This window comes from Hyperolius riggenbachi, chromosome 5 (assembly GCF_040937935.1).
Source record: "Hyperolius riggenbachi isolate aHypRig1 chromosome 5, aHypRig1.pri, whole genome shotgun sequence".
NCBI lineage: Eukaryota > Metazoa > Chordata > Amphibia > Anura > Hyperoliidae > Hyperolius > Hyperolius riggenbachi.
Genome location: NC_090650.1, coordinates 50,626,982 through 50,646,444, shown reverse-complemented (window position 1 = coordinate 50,646,444; position 19,463 = coordinate 50,626,982). Strand labels below are relative to the sequence as shown.

The following is a 19,463-nucleotide window of genomic DNA, read 5'->3' as shown; positions in this document are numbered from 1 at the left end:
TGGGTGCATGGGGACAGGAGGCTGAAGAAGCCTTTCAAGGTCTTAAGGAGGCATTGTGCAGGGGTCCAGTCTTGATCACGCCTGATTTTAAAAAAGAGTTTCTGGTACAGACAGATGCTTCAGCTGTGGGGTTAGGAGCAGTCCTATCCCAAATCGTCAATGGAGAGGAGCACCCAGTTGTGTATCTGAGTCGAAGGCTGACCGCAGCCGAAGAAAGATATAGTATCGTGGAGCGGGAGTGTCTGGCCATCAAGTGGGCACTCGAGGCTCTGCGGTACTATCTCTTGGGCCGTCGCTTTCGCCTCATTACCGACCATGCTCCTCTCACATGGATGTCTCAAAACAAGGAGAAAAATGCAAGGGTAACGCGCTGGTTTCTGGCATTACAGCCCTTTAATTTTTCTGTGGAGCACAGAGCTGGAAGACTGCATGGCAATGCAGATGCTCTATCAAGGGCATTCTGTCTTGCCGCAGACTGTGTCCGATCCCACGGGATCGAACAGAGGGGGGGAGTATGTGACAAAGTCGATACCCAGGAGGTGATCGATTTGTCCCAGGTTGTGTTGGATGGGAGGTACATTCCACCTGGGATCAGACGCTACATCCAGTAGCAGCTCCGGAATAAAAAGGTTTTGGCTGTCTGTCACATGGACAGAGGTTAAAAACCTTACTTGGGTCCGGAGCTGACCAGATGCAGAGTGGGCGGGCGCATCTGGTCGCCAGATCCTGGGTGGATCGATTGCTCTGTGTATGTGGGCTTCTGCTGGAGAAGGCTCACACAGGGTTAACAGAGCAGCTTTGAAAGGCTGGAGTAGGAGGAGAGAGAGTGGGTGTGACCAGCAAGGTCTGGAAGTCTGCTGAGAAAGACTTCACGTTTGATTCCAGGAAGCTGGTTTGCTCTGGAGAGAAAGTGCAGGCTGCACATGGAGTTTGGTGTGTTCCTGATATTGAAAGCTGAATGTAAGCTGCTGGCCTGGACTGGCCTTTTTGTTTTCATTTGAACTGTACTTTACAAACTGCCAAAAGACTGCTGTTTAAGAAGCCTGCTGTCCAATAAACTATTGTTTGTTTTGGAAAATACACCTGTCTGTGCTGCTATCTCCCGCTGAGTACTCACCATTTGCAGCTGATCCCTCACAATATATATATATATATATATAAAATCTTTTACAATTTTTTTGAATTATCATATGTCTTGCATGTTATGTTAATTTGCAATGTTATTGGATCTGAGCGCCATCCCTTGTTTTCTTTTAAGGCACGTATTTGACCTGAGGAAGCAACATACGCCGAGAAACGCGTTGTCACTGTGCTAAACGAATCTAATAAACACATTTTTTATAGTAGTCTAACATTCTGATTGAATTTGATCATTTTTCTTTAAAGAGGAACTGTTAGGTATAGGGTCTCAGAGAAAAAAACACATATATCAGTAGCTAAATATTGGCTGTACTTACATTACATATGCATTTCATTGTCCACGTTTGGATTTCACAGAATTTTTATATAGTATTTGCAGAGAATGATGCTCCTGACAGCTCATGGCAGGTTCCATGTTTGTCTGTCTTGTATGAAGCCAATTGTGATGTAATATCCTCCCTTACCTTGCTTCCTGATGATTCGACTCACAAAAAAGATAATGGTTCATGATCCGGACAACACTACTGTGCAGTGAATATTAATTAGCCATGTGGCTAGGAACAATAGCGGACTCATGCAGTATACTCTAACAGAACATGTGCCCTGTGATTTTTTAGTGCTGTGAGTTAGGCTGCAAGTTACAAGCTGCTGTAACATGAGCCTGTAACTTCTCACTGTGAAAGCAGCCTTAGGGCGGGATAGGGAAATGAAGGGGAGGACCAAGGTAGTGCAGTAGGGAGAAGAAGCAGCCCCAGAATGCTTTGCAATATCTGCTATGCGTCCTACCGGCCTCCTTAGGAGCTTGGGAATAACGAGCCTTGCTGTTCAGCAAAAATCAAAGTAAGAGAGATTTTTAACTTCAGTATTGCCTTTTTGGCTTCCTTCTAAACTGTTTAACACAGGAGAATAGAGGTTTAAATTAGCTTTTTCAGCCTGAAAGTTACTCTTTAAAGCCAAAAATCTAGTTTATTCAGTCCCTAAATACATATAATTTTGAATTGGGAGCCTGCTCCTACTATCCAAATTTTCTACTTACACCCTACGATTGTAGGGTTTTTCGCTCTCGCATACCTTGCGAGTCGGAAATATTTTTTTGGGAGCAGCGACCGAGAACACCCAAGCAAAGGCCTTGTGAGGATGGTACTTTCCCACATGCGCATAAGAGTGGTTGCCTCTCAGAGCAACCTACCTTTGTGAGTATACATACAAAAGACTTCTTTCAAGCATAACCAAGACTAGGGATGATCGGAAAGAGCAACTTCCGTTCCACCGGAATTAGTGGATTCCGCCAGCGCTGAATTCCGTTGCTATGAAAATTCCGCCGGATTTTTGCGAAATTCCGCGGAATTCCGAATTCCGACGAAAACATTTAAATAATTGCAAAAGCAACCTTGTTTATGCTATATGGTAGCCCATAGACCCTATTAACCATCCCTTTAGTACTTTTCTTCCTTCCTCTTCCTGGAGGGAGGAGGGTCTCATCTTCCAGGAAATTGTAGGATTTCAAAAGCCAGCTTACAGACCTTGGCTGGGAATTGAACCCTGGTCTGAGTGCTTGGTAGGTAGGCTCTCTTCACCACTATGTCTAAGTTTCTATTTGTTTGTATATTTATTTCTCCTTATGTAAAATCTATTAAAAAATAAGGTCATAAAAAACCCTTATCCTGATGAAGATGGTCGTTAACCATCGAAACATGTCGATGTAAGAGGGGTTTTCTGCCAACTTGAGAAGCTGTATCCACAATTTGCAACATAGCACGCTAAGTACGCTATATACGGCCTGCCTACACATGCTTTGAAAGCAGCAGCCGTATTGGAACGCAGAGTGGAACGCAGAAACCCGGAAGGGAAGTGACATCACTCCCAGCTAGCCAACTATCCGGAAGCCGCACAGCCAGAATGAGCGGAGCCGCGAGTAGACCAGAGGCGGACGCTCTACCGGTGGAAGCGGCGAGACGTAGCTAGAGGAGACCCTGACCTGCGAGGCTACAGGCCGGAGCCCGCATGGAATAACATCAAAGCTGCAAGACGCGTAAGTGAGTGTGAGTAGAGTTGAGCTGAAATTTTCGTAATTTCGCATTACTATAATTACGCATGCGAAATTTGCGATTACGATGCGAAATTAGCGTAGCGAAATTGCCATTAAAATCGTAATTGAAAATACCGTAAGCGTAATTTTCAACGCGAAATTTCGCGTTTCGTTCATGCCGTAATTTCGCATTAAACGCTACCGTAATTTCGCATTAAACCGTAACGCTCCGTATAATATAAAAAAGCCGCCGACTTTAAGGGTTAATAGCAAAGCCCCCTTAAATGCTAAGAGCCTCAAATTTGGAGAATATATTAAGGAGATCAGGAGGAATAAGAGGAAAAATTTTTTTTTCAAAAAGACCTTATAGTTTTTGAGAAAATCGATGTTAAAGTTTCAAAGGAAAAATGTAAACATTTAAAAACCCGCCGACTTTAACGGTTAATAGCAAAGCCTGCTTAAAGTTTAGGAACACCAAATTCCCAGGGTATATTAAGGGGATCAGTGGGAATAAGAGGAAAAAAAATTTTTTCAAAAAGACCTTATAGTTTTTGAGAAAATCGATTTTTAAGTTTCAAGGGCGAAAATGTCTTTTAAATGCGGAAAATGTCAGTTTTTTTTGCACAGGTAACAATAGTGTATTATTTTCATAGATTCCCCCAAGTGGGAAGAGTTTTACTTACTTCGTTCTGAGTGTGGGAAATATAAAAAAAAAACGACGTGGGGTCCCCCCTCCCAGACCTCTTTAACCCCTTGTCCCCCATGCAGGCTGGGATAGCCAGAATGCGGAGCACCGGCCGCGTGGGGCTCCGCACCCTGACTATACCAGCCCGCATGGTCCATGGATTGGGGGGTCTCGGAAGGGGAGGGGCAGCCAAGCTTTCCCCTCCCCCTCCGAGCCCTTGTCCAATCCAAGGACAAGGGGCTCTTCTCCACCTCCGATGGGCGGTGGAGGTGGAGGCCGCGATTTCCTGGGTGGGGGGTTCATGGTGGAATCTGGGAGTCCCCTTTAAAAAGGGGTCCCCCAGATGCCCACCCCCCTCCCAGGAGAAATGAGTATAGAGGCACTTGTAGTACCCCTTACCCATTTCCTTTAAGAGTTAAAAGTAAATAAACACACAAACACATAGAAAAAGTATTTTAATTGAACAAAAAACATAACCACGAAAAAAGTCCTTTAATATTCTTAATTAACCATTAATACTTACCTGTCCCTTTAAATAAATGATCCCACGCAATATCCTCGGAAATGTTCTATCAGTTACAATGTAACAAAGTTATTATGTAACAACTTTGTTACATTGTAACTACGCCGCACCCGACGTCACTCACCGCCGCCGCCGCCGCCGCGTCTGCGCTGCAGGACCCGACAGAGCTCTGAGCTATAGCTCAGAGCTCTCGAAAGCATCTTTGTATTTGGGCTCCAAGGAGCCCCATTGGTCCTTAGCAGACCAATGGGGTTCCTTCTGATTTGAAGGAACCCCATTGGTCTGCTAAGGACCAATGGGGCTCCTTGGAGCCCAAATACAAAGATGCTTCTCAGAGCTCTGAGCTATATAGCTCAGAGCTCTGTCGGGTCCGTGCAGGACGCTAAGTCCCCGCCGGCTCCGCTGCCCTCCCCGCCTCTCCCACATGTCACCCACATGTCACCCACATGTGGGTGACATGTGGGTGACAGATGTGGGCGGGGTGGACAGCGGGAGCTGCGGGGACTTAGCGTCCTGCACGGACGCGTATGCGGCGGCTGAGCGGCGAGTGGCGTCGGGTGCGGCGTAGTTACAATGTAACAAAGTTGTTACATAATAACTTTGTTACATTGTAACTGATAGAACATTTCCGAGGATATTGCGTGGGATCATTTATTTAAAGGGACAGGTAAGTATTAATGGTTAATTAAGAATATTAAAGGACTTTTTTCGTGGTTATGTTTTTTGTTCAATTAAAATACTTTTTCTATGTGTTTGTGTGTTTATTTACTTTTAACTCTTAAAGGAAATGGGTAAGGGGTACTACAAGTACCTCTATACTCATTTCTCCTGGGAGGGGGGTGGGCATCTGGGGGACCCCTTTTTAAAGGGGACTCCCAGATTCCACCATGAACCCCCCCACCCAGGAAATCGCGGCCTCCACCTCCACCGCCCATCGGAGGTGGAGAAGAGCCCCTTGTCCTTGGATTGGACAAGGGCTCGGAGGGGGAGGGGAAAGCTTGGCTGCCCCTCCCCTTCCGAGACCCCCCAATCCATGGACCATGCGGGCTGGTATAGTCAGGGTGCGGAGCCCCACGCGGCCGGTGCTCCGCATTCTGGCTATCCCAGCCTGCATGGGGGACAAGGGGTTAAAGAGGTCTGGGAGGGGGGACCCCACGTCGTTTTTTTTTTATATTTCCCACACTCAGAACGAAGTAAGTAAAACTCTTCCCACTTGGGGGAATCTATGAAAATAATACACTATTGTTACCTGTGCAAAAAAAACTGACATTTTCCGCATTTAAAAGACATTTTCGCCCTTGAAACTTAAAAATCGATTTTCTCAAAAACTATAAGGTCTTTTTGAAAAAAATTTTTTTCCTCTTATTCCCACTGATCCCCTTAATATACCCTGGGAATTTGGTGTTCCTAAACTTTAAGCAGGCTTTGCTATTAATCGTTAAAGTCGGCGGGTTTTTAAATGTTTACATTTTTCCTTTGAAACTTTAACATCGATTTTCTCAAAAACTATAAGGTCTTTTTGAAAAAAAAAATTTTCCTCTTATTCCTCCTGATCTCCTTAATATATTCTCCAAATTTGAGGCTCTTAGCATTTAAGGGGGCTTTGCTATTAACCCTTAAAGTCGGCGGCTTTTTTATATTATACGGAGCGTTACGGTTTAACGCGAAATTACGGTAGCGTTTAATGCGAAATTACGGCATGATACGACTGTAATGCGAAAATTACGCTTACGCGAAATTTCGCGAAATCCTTCTTCATTACGATTATGTACTTACGGCCATAATCGTAATTACACTAATTACGCGAAATTTCGCAAAATCGTAATTAGGTCATTACGCTCATCTCTAAGTGTGAGCGTGCTCCCCATTGGAGAGAAGGGGGCTAATCTACGGAAGGGAGTGAATAGCATTTACTAAAAGACTTGCTTAACATACCCATCTACACCGAAAGGGGAGACATTTATTCTTTCTGGGGACTTGTACATGGAAAAAGTTCGAAGAGAGACTCAGGTGGCTCCATTGTATGTATGAAAGTACGTATGTGTATGTATGAGGGGCTTATTGTCTAAACTTTATGAGGTATATGAAGGAGTTTGTAAAATTATTATCTGTCAGAAATCCTGAGGAATTTTTATGATCTGATTTTTTATGACCTTATTTTTTAATAGATTTTACATAAGGAGGAATAAATATACAAACAAATAGAAACTTAGACATCAGCGCTGTTCTCTTTTTTCTATTTTTTCTTATTGTTTGGAGGGGGCAAGGGGGATACCCCACACCTTGAGAACTAGGCAGCTATCAAATTGGGAGGGTAGGAGAAGGGAGCAGCGCCTTTTTACTTCTTTGCTTTGGCAACACTACATGCTGAAGCCAGCCTAGCATGTACCATTATGATATATCCAAGAGAAAAATGAGCTTGCTTAAGGATTTGTAGGATGTCAAAAGCCAACTCACATTGGCCAGGAATAGAACCCAGGGCTACCGCTCTGTAGGCTGCTATCCTAACCATTATACCACCAACACAACACACTACAATTCTACATGCTGAAGCCAGCTAGCATGTACCATTGTGATATATCCAAGAGAAAAATGAGCTTACTTAGGGAATTGTAGGCTTTCAAAAGCCAGCTTACATACATTGGCTGGGAATCGAACCCAGGTCTAGTGCTCTGTAGGCTGCTATCCTAACCATTATACCACCAACACAACACAATGCAATGCTACATGCTGAAGCCAGCCTAGCATGTACCATTGTGATATATCCAAGAGAAAAATGAGCTTGCTTAGGGAATTGTAGGATTTCAAAAGCCAGCTTACATACATTGGCCGGGAATGTATGTAAGGGAGAAAGAGTCTATCGAGTAGAAGTTCTTGTTATTAGGCAGAAATCAGTTCGGTGGGGAAAAAATGTGAATTCCATAAAATTCTGCGGAATTTATATTTTTCCGCGGAAATTCCGTTTTAGCGCTATAGCAATTCCGTTCCGTCACATCGGAAACTAGAATCACCAAATTCCGTCCAGAATTCTGGCATAATAACGTCTTGGTTAGGGATGGTCGCTGGATTTTTAATTCCGCGGAATCCAGCGACCATCCCTAACCAAGACATTATTACGCCAGATCGGGCTCCAGATGTCTGGGTGTTTTTTGCTCTCTGTCTCTCCAGTTTGTTTCCTAATTGTTAGTTCTGGATAGCGTTATAAATGGGCTAGAGCAGAGGTGCCCACACTTTTTCGGCTTGTGAGCTACTTTAAAAGATTAGCAAGTCAAAATGATCTACCTATGTACAATTTTAGGAGCACTTTTGTATATACTGAATGGAAAATGTAGTGGGGTTGAGATCTACCATGAAGTCCTTCGCGATCTACCTAATGGGCACCCCTGGGCTGGAGCCTCTGTTTAAAAATAAAAAAATGTTACTGTTCCAAGTCTCACCTTCACCACATCACGGCTGGACTACTGCAATGCTGCCCTCTATGCTGGCCTTTAAAAAAAAGACCTACACCGCCTGAAGCTAGTACAGATTACAGAATGCTACCGCAAGACTGTTAACAAGCCAACCCTACCAGCGCCGCATGATACCAAGCCTTTGCTCCCTACTAGGGATAATCAATGATATGCAAATACTTCAGAGTTTATGCCTATGTTTGTAAATGTTTATGCAAATGTATGCAGCTTGAAATGGACCAATCTAGCCCCACCCAGGTTTAAATTGATTGGTCTATTTTCAAGCTGCATATATTTGTGTAAAAATGTGCATAAATTAGCATAAACAGAAGTATTTGCATATCATTGATCATCCCTACTCCCTACACTGGCTACACTGAAGAGCGGAGTGAGGAGGACCTGTCCTGCCGCTGGAAAAAGGTAAAGTATAAAGCTATGCAAGCTCGTGGCAGGGGGATGGGGGGGGATTTACTTGGTATCTTCACATATGAGGGGGCATATCTCACCGTTTCTAGGGATAAGAGAGAGCATAGGCAAAAGCAGGGGGGGATTACAGCTGCCCAGAATCCCCTCTCAGACCAGGGCTGGTGCAGTGTCTGGGGACAGGCACAAGTTGAGACACCAGAATATCTGCAGGTACCCTGCAGCTCACAGCACTGTCCCTTTATTTCCCTGCTACAGCTGACTTTGGATGGGGCAGCAGCGTGTGTACAGAGCATGGAGCAGCTCTGGGGAACTTAACAGAGTCAGGGATGAGCACAGCCCTGTGCCCTGCTGTGTGAATGCTTCACTTTCCCCTTCATTATTACCAATGTCAGCTGTCCTCATTAGTATCTGTATTCAATCTGCTCCGGATCGATCCCGTTGTCGATCGGGAGCAGATCAGACATTTAGAATATAATTGTCAGATCCTGTCAGTCAGATGGGAAATTGCATTATGTGTACCCAGCACGATGTCCTACCATATTATTATGCTGTATTGAGCGTGGCTGAGGGAGGGTGTTCAGGAATCCCCCACTTGAAAATCATGCATTTACCCCTGGAGAGGGACATTTAAGCCACGCCCCTGACACCCATCTAACCACGACTCTGGCACACCCCTAGCCGCGCATACACTGGTCCTTTCTATCCAGGTTCATTTTCCTTCATAGAGTAGAGTTAATTAAACACATTTTTCAGTAGAGAAATACATGTATTTACATAAATCTGTACTTCAGTCCTGAAAGAGGGACAAATGAGAAAGAGGGGCAGAGAGATTGGGCTCCCAAAGAGGGACTGTCCTTCCAAAAGAGGGACAGTAATTAAAAAGAGGGGCAGTTGGAAGCTATGGTGGGTGCACGGTCAGTAGCAACCCCCATCCCATCCCCACCCCCCCCCACACACACACAGAGGAGCGGTGGTGGTGAAAGGGCCTGGCCTGCAGAGTCTTGCTGTGGGCCTCGCATTATATAGTTATGCTTTATGCTAGGGAGAGCAAAGAGTTTCCACAATCACCACCAGTGCCGGATGACCCATTTTGCACATCAGTTCTGCAGTGAGATATTCGCGCTGATACTGACAGCCGTGGCTTACGTCTCGGCAGAGTCAGCAGAGGGAACGGCGGCACTTACCTTTGCTCTGCGGAAATGATAAACCACCAGCATGCTTATGAAGTTCAGCAGCATGCAGAAGGCTTGGAAGGAGATGACAGCAATCCGCAAATACTTGTCCTCCTGAGCGTAGCAGGGTGCATCCTCCGTACAGTACGAACAACCTTCCCTGCAGGGCAGACACTTATATTCCTCTTCAGATATCTCTCCTCGAGAAAAATGATTATCCACATTCTGCCCTAAAGGAAAAAAAAAACAAAAACAAATCAGACATACAATAGCTTCTTCTATAAAGTGCTATACAAAAGTGCAAAAAAATGGATTTTATTTAGAGCAAGTCTGAAGTAAAACTAAAAATAAAAACAGATACTCACCTAAGGAGAGGGAAGGTCCTGGGTCCTACAGAGTCTTCCTGTTCTCCTCACGGTCTCCTCCATCCCCCGCAGGCTCCTCCATTTGAATCTCCTGTCGCGGGAGACTTCGGAAGTCTTAGGAAGCACTTGGGCTCCCAAAGACAGGCGGCTCTGTACCCGGCACGCGCGAGTGCTCCAGAGAGAGCGCTCGCGTGTGTCCGCAGGACTGGGCTCGAAGGAGAGATGCAAGTAAGGCTCCACCCTCAGGGCACAGTGTAGGAGGGGGCAGGGCCGGGCCGAGGCATAGGCTGGAGAGGCTCCAGCCTCAGGGCGCAGTGTAGGAGGGGGCACACAATACATTCAGCTGTCATTCCTAATTGTGTATGAAGCAGAAAGAAATAAGAAAAGGGGATACATAGCAGTGACTGCAAGCCAGATAACTAGATATTAAGGTGTTGGGGAGGTTGTGGGCCCTGTGGCGCCTCTTAGTCTAATAGCAATCAGTGTGTGACTGCTGGGGTGGGAGGGATGAAGGGGCGCACTTTGGTGTCTCAGCCTTGGGTGCTGGAGGACCTTGTCCCTACTCTGGGAGGGGGAGTACAACTCACTCAGCTATCATTCCCCTATTGTGTTTGATGCAGAGAGAAACAAGAAAAGGGAATACATGGCAGTGACTGCAAGCCAGATAACTAGAGATTAAGGTGTTGGGGGCCCTGGGGCGCCTCTTAGTCTATAAGCAATCAGTGTGTGATGACTGGGGTGGGAGGGAGGGGTGCACTTTGGTGTCTCAGCCTTGGGTGCTGGAGGACCTTGTCCGGGTTCTGCATGCCCATCTTCAGGAGCCCGAGTGACGTCTGTTCTGTAATAACTTCTTGGGGTGTAGTGGAGCAAATAATGCCATTATGTACGGGGAGAAAAAGCGATAAGTTCTGACTGCCATTAACAGCGTTAACCTTTACTAAATTCAGCATAACAATGATGAGAACAAGCACCAATCGGGAATGTAATCATGTAATTACGGAGTACAGCTATATTGTCATTCTAATTTATTTCATGCAGGTTGTATGCAAGTAATTTGTTTTATCAGCACTGCTGATTTACTGCGGAGCTGTGACTGAGGCTGGGTCCTCATGTTTAGGCCACCGCTTAACAAAGTGACTGGAGCACTTTGCAGACATTTTCATAAGCTGTCGCCAAGCAGATGCAGAGCCGTTAGAGAGAGGCTAAAGGTAGCCACACACCATGCAATTTTTTTAAATATCTGTTCAATTTAAGAATGGCAACCAATTTTTCTGACTGATTGTAACATTTCAAAAATATGACCAATGTACCACACACCTACGTTCAATTTTTCCCCAATTATGATAAAAATGATTTCAACTCTGAGAAAATGTTTACGGTGTGTATATTAATGCATTGACAATCTAACATGCATCATACAATGTTTAGAAAAATTTAAGAAACCTTACCAGCATTCCAGATCGATAAAAATAACGGGAAATCCGATCGGATTTTTCAGTCGAATTAAAGAAAGCTTTTGATTTTTTCAGGAGATCCGGTCATATTTATCAAATTGACGTAAAATCCGAACATTTTATTGTATCGTGTATGGCCACCTTACAGAGAGAGTCTGAAGCCTTCTAAAGTTCCTCTTTTTATTTAACATTTATCTTCAGCAATATTAGCATTGCTAAAACGCTGCATCCCCACGGCAGAACGATGTAATTAAACCCCCGAACCCCCTGGGCAAAATGCGGGGATCGCTTCCTGGAAGAGGCAGAGCTTTGTGCAGTAGCTCTGACTCTGCTCCAGTTAATCCCCGCTGATCGCCGTCTCTCCCTGCCCCTGTCAGTCTTCTTTCACTGAAAGGGGCGGGGAGAGGCGGAGAACCACGAGGAGATTGACGCTAATGGAGGCAGAGCTAATGTGCTAAGTTCTGCCTCCCCAGGCAGCAAAATCCACAACCTTGAAAGTCATGAATTTTTGCCTCGGTATTTGGAGGGTTTAAATACAGCGTTCTGCCGCGGGGATGTGGCGTTTTAGCTATGCTGATATTGCTGAAGATAAATGTTAAATAAAAAGAGGAATTTTAGAAGGCTTCAGACTCTCTTTAAGGCTCAGTTCCAACGTATGCCGGACCAGTGGGAGTAGACAGTGTTATGTCTGCTCCGATGGTCCGGCTGCAGCCCTGGGCAGATGCATTACCAGCATAGGCTATATGGGGGAATGCATCCGCTTGTCTGGGATTATCGCAGATTGCAAAGAAGTGCGGTCCACTTACTGCAATGGCTCCCGTGGACCTATTGCAGTGTGAGGCCTGGAACCCACTACAAATGTAACCCTTTAAAAAGCGTATTGTAATGTAGGAGTGTAATTTACATTAATCCTGTGATATTACCAGTGCTGCTCATCCAGATTCCGGATTCCTGAATCCAGACCATTTTTCAGCTATCCGGCCGGATTCGGATTCCAGATACCTGGGCCCAAATCCGGATAGCTATCTGCAGATAGTTGGCTGGGCAATGTGGATATCCGTGGATACCGTGGATATCCGGCAGATATCCGACTATTGAGATCTGTAAGAGGTCCAGGACGTCATTGAGCTAATCAGAGGGCTCCCAGCAGAAGCCCTAGCAACCAATCACAGAGGGGAACCCTGGCCAGCCCCACCTGACCTCATTGAGCCAATCAGAGGGCTCCCAGCCTAAGCACTGGCACCCAATCACAGAAAGGAACACTGGCCAGCCCCCCTGTATAATAAGGAGGGCGGCCATGATGAGACATATCGTCCCTTGCTTGTGAATGCTCACTATTGTTAAATCGTTACTTAGCTTGATTTCATTGTGTGACAGTCAGAGTGTGTGCTCCAGTGCTGCTGGCCTAGCAAGTGCTGTACACAGTGATATAAACCTAAAGCTGTTCAGTCATTAACCCCTTCACTATCACTACACTATTGTTGTATTGTTAATTACCTTGATTTCATTGTGTGACAGTCAGAGTGTGTGCTGCAGGGCTGCTGCTATGTGTCTGTGTGTGTGCTGTGCACAGACCAGGACATCTGCTGCCTGCTGGCCAGCTATTAGCCTTAGCTAGCTACAGTTTAGGGTAGGTTAGGGATTAGGGATAGGGAATAGGAGGATTACTGTGTTATTGTGTAGTTAGTACTGTAGTACTGCAGTCAGTGCTAGTAGTTAGAGTAGTAGTACTACTGTGTTAGCTTTCTACAGAACTGCTGTGCTGTGAGCAGCTCCAGTGTGACAGTTAGTGTGCACTAGTGTCTTCTCCTCTGCTGTCTGGGTGTCACTCGGCACTTGGCATGTGTCACTTGGCAAACGTCACGTGGCACTTGGCACGTGTCACTTGGCACGTGTCACATGGCACTTGACAGGTGTCACGTAGCACTTGGCACGTGTCAGGTGGCACTAGGCACGTGGCACATTTCACGTGGCACTTGGCACGTGACACGTGCCAAGTGCCACGTGCCAGGCATCTACCTAGTCCCCAGCCAGTACCCACCCAGTCCCCAGCCAGCACCAACCTAGTTGCCAACCAGCACCCACCCAGCCCCGGAACCCACCCAGTCCTCAGCCAGCACCCACCCAGCCCCCAGGCACCCAACCATCCCCCAGCCAGCACTTACCCAGTCCCCAGCCAGGACCCAACAAGCCCCTAGCCAGCACCCAGTCCCTAGCCAGCATCCACCCAACCAGCACCCACCCAGTCACCAGCCAGCACCAACCCAACCTCCAAGCCAGCACCCAGGCACCCACCCAGCCCTCAGACAGCACCCAGGCTCCCAGCCAGCACCCACCGAGAAAAACCAGTACCCAGGCACCCATCAAGTCCCCAGCCAGTACCCACTCAGTCCCCAGCCAGCACCCACCGAGTTCCCAGCCAACACCCACCCATTCCTTAGCCAGCACCCATCTAGCCAGCTCTCACCCAGCCCCCAGCCAGCACCAACCCAGTCCCCAGCCAGCACCCAACCTTCACACCTACTTACTGCTACTAGAGTTTAAATAAAACAATGGCAACTTGTAAATAAAGATAAAGTATTTCTGAAATTAGGAATGTTTTCCCATGCAGGCACTCACAATGAGAACCTTTGTTTTAGTTTATCTTTATTCATTTTTTATGTGTATGTTTTTTATATGTGGGAGTAATCCGGAATACCTGAAGCAAACCCACGCAATAAACAGAGAACTTATCTATTAGATAAATGTAGCTCATTGGATTAATTAAAAAGCCCTAGTTCATTCTCATAGCTTATAGCTGCATTTTAAATAAAATGTGCACGTAAGATTATATTTAAAACACGTTTCATTTTTGCAGTATGAAAATCTCAGTTTACAGCTGCAGCCATCCTTTGTTTCTTCTGCCTAAATGGCAACCATAGCTACCAACAGAGACACAGTAAATCATATTCTCCAACCACACAGCCGGATGGTATTTATTGATAAATTCATTAGGGGTCAATGGAAATCATGTCATGGATCTCATGATATAAGCATAGAAAACCCTTAGGGCTGACCCTAGTGGAAGGAGACGGTAACAATGCAACATAATTGTGATAGAAAGACTGAAAGTGGACCTAAACTAAAAACATTAACTTTAAAGAGGAACTTTAACCCAGGATTAAGACAAAAGAAATACAGAGAGCCCAATATAGTGTAGTATGCAAAACAAGGGGTTGGAAATGAAAAGTATATAATGTATATACTCACAATCATGGTTTACCTCCTAGGTAACCACTGTATAGGCAGGTGAGGAGATTAGACCTGTCCTCACTCAGGATTAAAAGTCACTCTCAGTAGATAAGGAAATAAGGGGCAACACCCCTCCACCAGGGATGGATATTGATAATGTAAGAGTGAACAGAGGCGCCAGCAGGATAAAAGGTACTAAAAGGCTTAAAATCCCTCAGGAGGTGGTGGTGGACTCGCCTCCCCGAAGCAGACAAGATACCGTCAGTTTTATGACAACAGGTTTATTAATATACTCCAAAACAAACAGTGCAACGCGTTTTCACGGTATGTTCCCGCTTCCTCAGGCAATAAACAGATAGGAATACACAGTATAGTCTCAAGGTCACGATTAGTGCCTCTGTCAGGGATTTTAAGCCTTTTAGAACCTTTTATCCTGCTGGTGCCTCTGTTCACTCTTACTTTAACCCAGGATTGAACTTCATCCCAATCAGTAGTTGATACTCCCTTTCCCAAGAGTTACCTTTTCTCAAATAGATCATCAGGGGGGGGGGTCTGTGTGGCTGATATTGTGATGAAACCCCTCCCACAGTGTGATGTCATGACCATGGTCCTGAAAGTTTGCTGTCTGTGAATCTTGTTGCAAGCAATATCTACCTCTGTGAATAGAACGGTCAGTAAACAGACATTCCGTACAGAGTGATACATTTCAGAATGTAAATTTCTTCATTATGTATTTTCACTACAGTTCTTCTTTAAATTTTAATATGATAGCCTCATTTTTTTCACACGCATGAGTATTCATTTAACTCAGGGGTGTCCAAACTTTTAGGTCAAGGGCCATAGCGCCATTCTTGAGAGTGCTAGGGGGTTGAACTAGCAAAATTAAAGACATTTTTTGAGGGGGGCGGAGGGAAGATAGTTATGTTGATTAAACTGAGATATGCCTGTGACATTTTGTCAAATAAAACATTTCCACGGGAAATAACCCATAGACCATGTGCAGTTAGCACAGTGGCAGCTGCTAATCAGTGTCTGTTACTGCTACAGTGGTGACTGGAAACCTACAGGCAAGGCTCTGACTTGGGCTGTTGCTGCTGGGAATTTTGTTTGGTGGGGGGTCTTATGTCTCTACTGTATATGTTGTTGCACTGTACGCTTTTTTTTTTCCTGACGAAGCCTTTCAGGATGAAACATGTTGAAGCTAGTGTCACTATTTGTTATTCCCACAGTATAGTGAGCAGTAGGCTTTGTACAGGGCCTTGTTGTGTCCAATTGGGGCAGTGATTCTTCACCCATTGGTTACACTGGCCTACTGACCTACAAGCTAGGACTTGAATAAAACATTCCTCCCGGATACAGGTACACATGATGATAACTAGGGATGGTCAGTGAGATGCAAATCATTTTGAGGTGATGCAGGATTATGCAAATTTTGCATGCAAATGTATGCAGCTTGAAAATGGACCAATCGAATTTTACCTGAGCAGGATGTGATTGGTTTATTTTCAAGCTGTATAAATTTGCATAATGCTGCATCAACTCGAAATTATTTGCATCTCATTGACCATTTTTTTTAGTAATCTTTCAGCAATCCTGAAAGGGGCTGGAGTATGCGCAGCAACTCTCTGGACGTCACATGTGCCATCCTGATGCACTCACGCAGGGGTAAACTCAGGATTTTTAAGGGGGGGATTCCTGAAAGGTGTTTCTCAGCCACGCACAATTCAGTATAATAATATGGTAATACACCATACTGGGTACAAATAATAAAATTTCCGTCCATCCAACTGAGTGACAACGGGATTGATCAGGAGCAGTTTGGATACAGATAATAATGAGGACAACTGACATTGCTAATGAAGGGGAAAGTGAAGCATTCACCCAGCAGGGCACAGGGCTGTGCTCATACCTTACTCTGTTAAGTTCCCCAGAGCTGCTCCATGCTCTTTACACACGCTGCTGCTCCATCCAAAGTCAACCAGGGCAGGATTTGGACTTTTCAGTGCCCTAGGCCCAGTACCACCAACCGCCCCTCCCCTCCCCTTCCCTAATGCAAGCACATACACACACACACTATAATTCTGTCCAACACCCTGACTAGCGATCACTTGTTTGCAGGAGGAAATGCCAGTTTTAGTGACTCTTGTATACGTATGAATGTCTTCTCTTTGAAAAGTTATGAATAATTGTTTTTCCTTTTAGAGCAGATAGATGGGTTGAAGCAATTTTCTGATCACTTATACATAGTCAATCAGAAAAATGATCAGAAATCAGATTGGACCTGTCAGAAATAATCGATTTGACCCGTCTATCTCATGGGAAATTGCACAGTGTGTACCAGGCATGAAGTAGCAGAGCAGTTCATCTCCCTCTCTGCTTTTCTGTAATCACACTTGTTGCATTTATTTTATATTATTTATTGTACTGATTCTTTCACAGATTTTTTTTTTCTGTTTGCCAACATGGTACAAATATATATTTTTTTAATTTTTTGTATATTTTTATATATATTACTTTTGGTATACAAAACAGAAAGTAACAATACAAAGTGTACAACAGTATATTTGCAATTATAATTATAGAGAAGTTGTCTATCTCATAATACTGCGGTACTGATGACTTTAAAATGAGCCAGCAAGGGGTTAAGCTTTAGCTTGGAAGGGGCTGCCATACATTTCTCTAAGGGGAAAAAAACCCATATCTTTCTGTTTAAGATTTACAATCCAGGGGGAGAGAGGAGAAGGAATGGCTCAAGTCATTAACAGAGTCTGACCAGCAATACACTGTTTATCCCAGCTTGAGTTGTAAAGTGGAAATAATTCTGTTAAAATGTTTACCTTACTGGATCAGAAATTGTGTCTATAACCAGAGTCACAGACTGCCCAGCAAGCACATGGTGAAGCAGGTTTCTCTACACCCCTGGCATTAAACTTAAGCTTGTATGTTCAGGAGGTAGCACTATCTCATCGCACACCAAGAAGTAAGGAAAATACACGGAGCTCTGGAAAGCAGGGCGGCTTCGGGAGCAGGAGAAATGATTTATTTTGACATGCAGCCTCTTATCTCTCTCAGGTCCTGCCGCCCTTTTATCCTTCTGATTTTTCATCGCCCTAGGCCAGGCCTCATCGCCCTAGGCCATGGCCTTTGTGGCCATTCCAGAAAATCGGCCGTGAAGCCAACTGTAACAGATAAGAAAGGGGGCGGTGCTGTGTGCTGCAGGATGCCTGCAGATATTCTGTCCCCAGACACTGCACCGGCCCTGGTCTGTGGGGAGATTCTGGGCAGCTGTAATCCCCCCCCCCCCCCTTGCGTTTGCCTATCTCGCGTGCCATTGAATCAGTGTGGCAGCCAATCACAGTAGGAGGGCGGAGCAGGAGGGGGTGTGGCGGGGGCAGACAGACAAACATACATACAGCGAACTTTGAAATGATTATCATGGATGTGTGTGTCTGTTCTTTCATATTACATTCATGCTTTTGGTCTGATTAAGCCAGCATAAGAACTGCCTCAGGCTTTGTTTTTTGTTCTCTCTCTCATTTTTTTTTACCTTGACTGGAGATCCCTTTTAAGTGATTATATAATTATAAAGTTGTAGACCACTGGGAATTGACTGTATAACCCTGACAAGGATAAAAAGGAGTCTTGAATTATTGATGTCACTTTTTTTTTTCCTTCTTTCTTGCTCAACCAAAAGGCACTTACTTTGAAAGCCACTCAGTGAAAAGATGTCAGGATGATAGAATCCGGGCTTGCAAATGCATTCGTAGGCTCCGAGAACAAACCCATGGCCCTTGAGTGCCATACACTGAAACAAAGAAAACAAGCAATGTTATGTGTGTAGACTCAGGCACCGCCTCCAGCAGCTTCTTACATGCACAACTTCTTATACAATTTTTTATGAGGTTTGCGCCTAGAAAGTAGCTCTGTTTTAACCACTCGGCGTATTACTACAGTCAGATCGCTGCCTTTATAATCCTCCTACACATAAAATCATCAGGAGGAGACTCTTCATGCACCATAAGTAAACTACTCCAAAAATACTATCGTAGGCCTAGTGCACATCAGAGCGGTTCTGCTGCGGTTTGCGATCCGCTTGCGGGTGCGGATCCGCTAGGGTAATGTATTTAAATGGGCTGGTGCACACCAGAGCGGGAGGCGTTTTGCAGAAACGCATACTCCCGGGCTGCTGCAGATTTTGGATTGCGGATGCATTTCTGCCTCAATGTTAAGTATAGGAAAAACGCAAACCGCTCTGAAAAACGGCACTTCAGAGCGGTTTGCCAGGCGTTTTTTGTTACAGTAGCTGTTCAGTAACAGCTTTACTGTAACAATACATGAAATCTACTACACCAAAAACGCTTCACAAAACCGCAAAATGCTAGCTGAAACGCTACAGAAAAAGAAGAAAAAGCTTTTCAAAATCTGCTAGCATTTTGCGGATCTGCTAGCGGTTTTTGGTGTGCACCAGGCCGTACAGTCTAAAATAACCAAATCAGTTCATATCATGCAAGATGCTCTTAATCTTCCTTTACGCCTGGAACCCACTACAAATCGATATCACAATCGCTAGTGTTTTGAATGAGTGTTTTGTAAGCGATTTCATGAGCGATTTTAAAAAGTGTAAGCTTTTTGCCAGCGATTGTGATAGCGATTTGCGATTAGCGATTTTAATTCTGATTGGTCCTTTCAAATTATTATAATTTTTTTTACAGTTTTCAGTAATTTAAAATCACACACAGATCACCATGTGTAGCGATTCATGAGAGATTTGCCAGCCCAGCACTTACATACTTTACATTGAAGCGCAAACGCTCCCAAAATGCTTCATGTCCTGCAATTGCGATTTTGCTAATCATAATCGCTTCTGTGGAATTTGTTACATGTATTTACATTGGCAAAGCGTTTAGGGAAATCGTTTTCGATTTAAAGCGCTCCCTAAATGCTCAAAAAAGCGCTCCAGTGGGCTCAAGCCCTTAGGCCAGGAACCCA

General features: G+C 44.8%; 2 protein-coding genes across 6 annotated transcripts in view; one reads left to right on the top strand and one right to left on the bottom strand.

Moving 5' to 3' along the window:
* PRTFDC1 (phosphoribosyl transferase domain containing 1) overlaps positions 1-19,463 on the top strand; it is a 514,552-nt gene that overhangs the window by 1,096 nt on the left and 493,993 nt on the right. The window lies entirely within an intron of this gene.
* The window catches only part of GPR158 (G protein-coupled receptor 158), a 329,086-nt gene that overhangs the window by 122,219 nt on the left and 187,404 nt on the right, over positions 1-19,463 (bottom strand). For all 5 annotated transcript variants that reach the window (XM_068235645.1, XM_068235647.1, XM_068235646.1 and 2 more), the window contains 2 exons: positions 18,177-18,279; positions 9,437-9,654 (listed from right to left, as the gene is read on the bottom strand). In XM_068235645.1, coding sequence (XP_068091746.1) covers positions 9,437-9,654; positions 18,177-18,279 — 321 coding nt within the window. The remainder of the gene's footprint in view (positions 1-9,436; positions 9,655-18,176; positions 18,280-19,463) is intronic.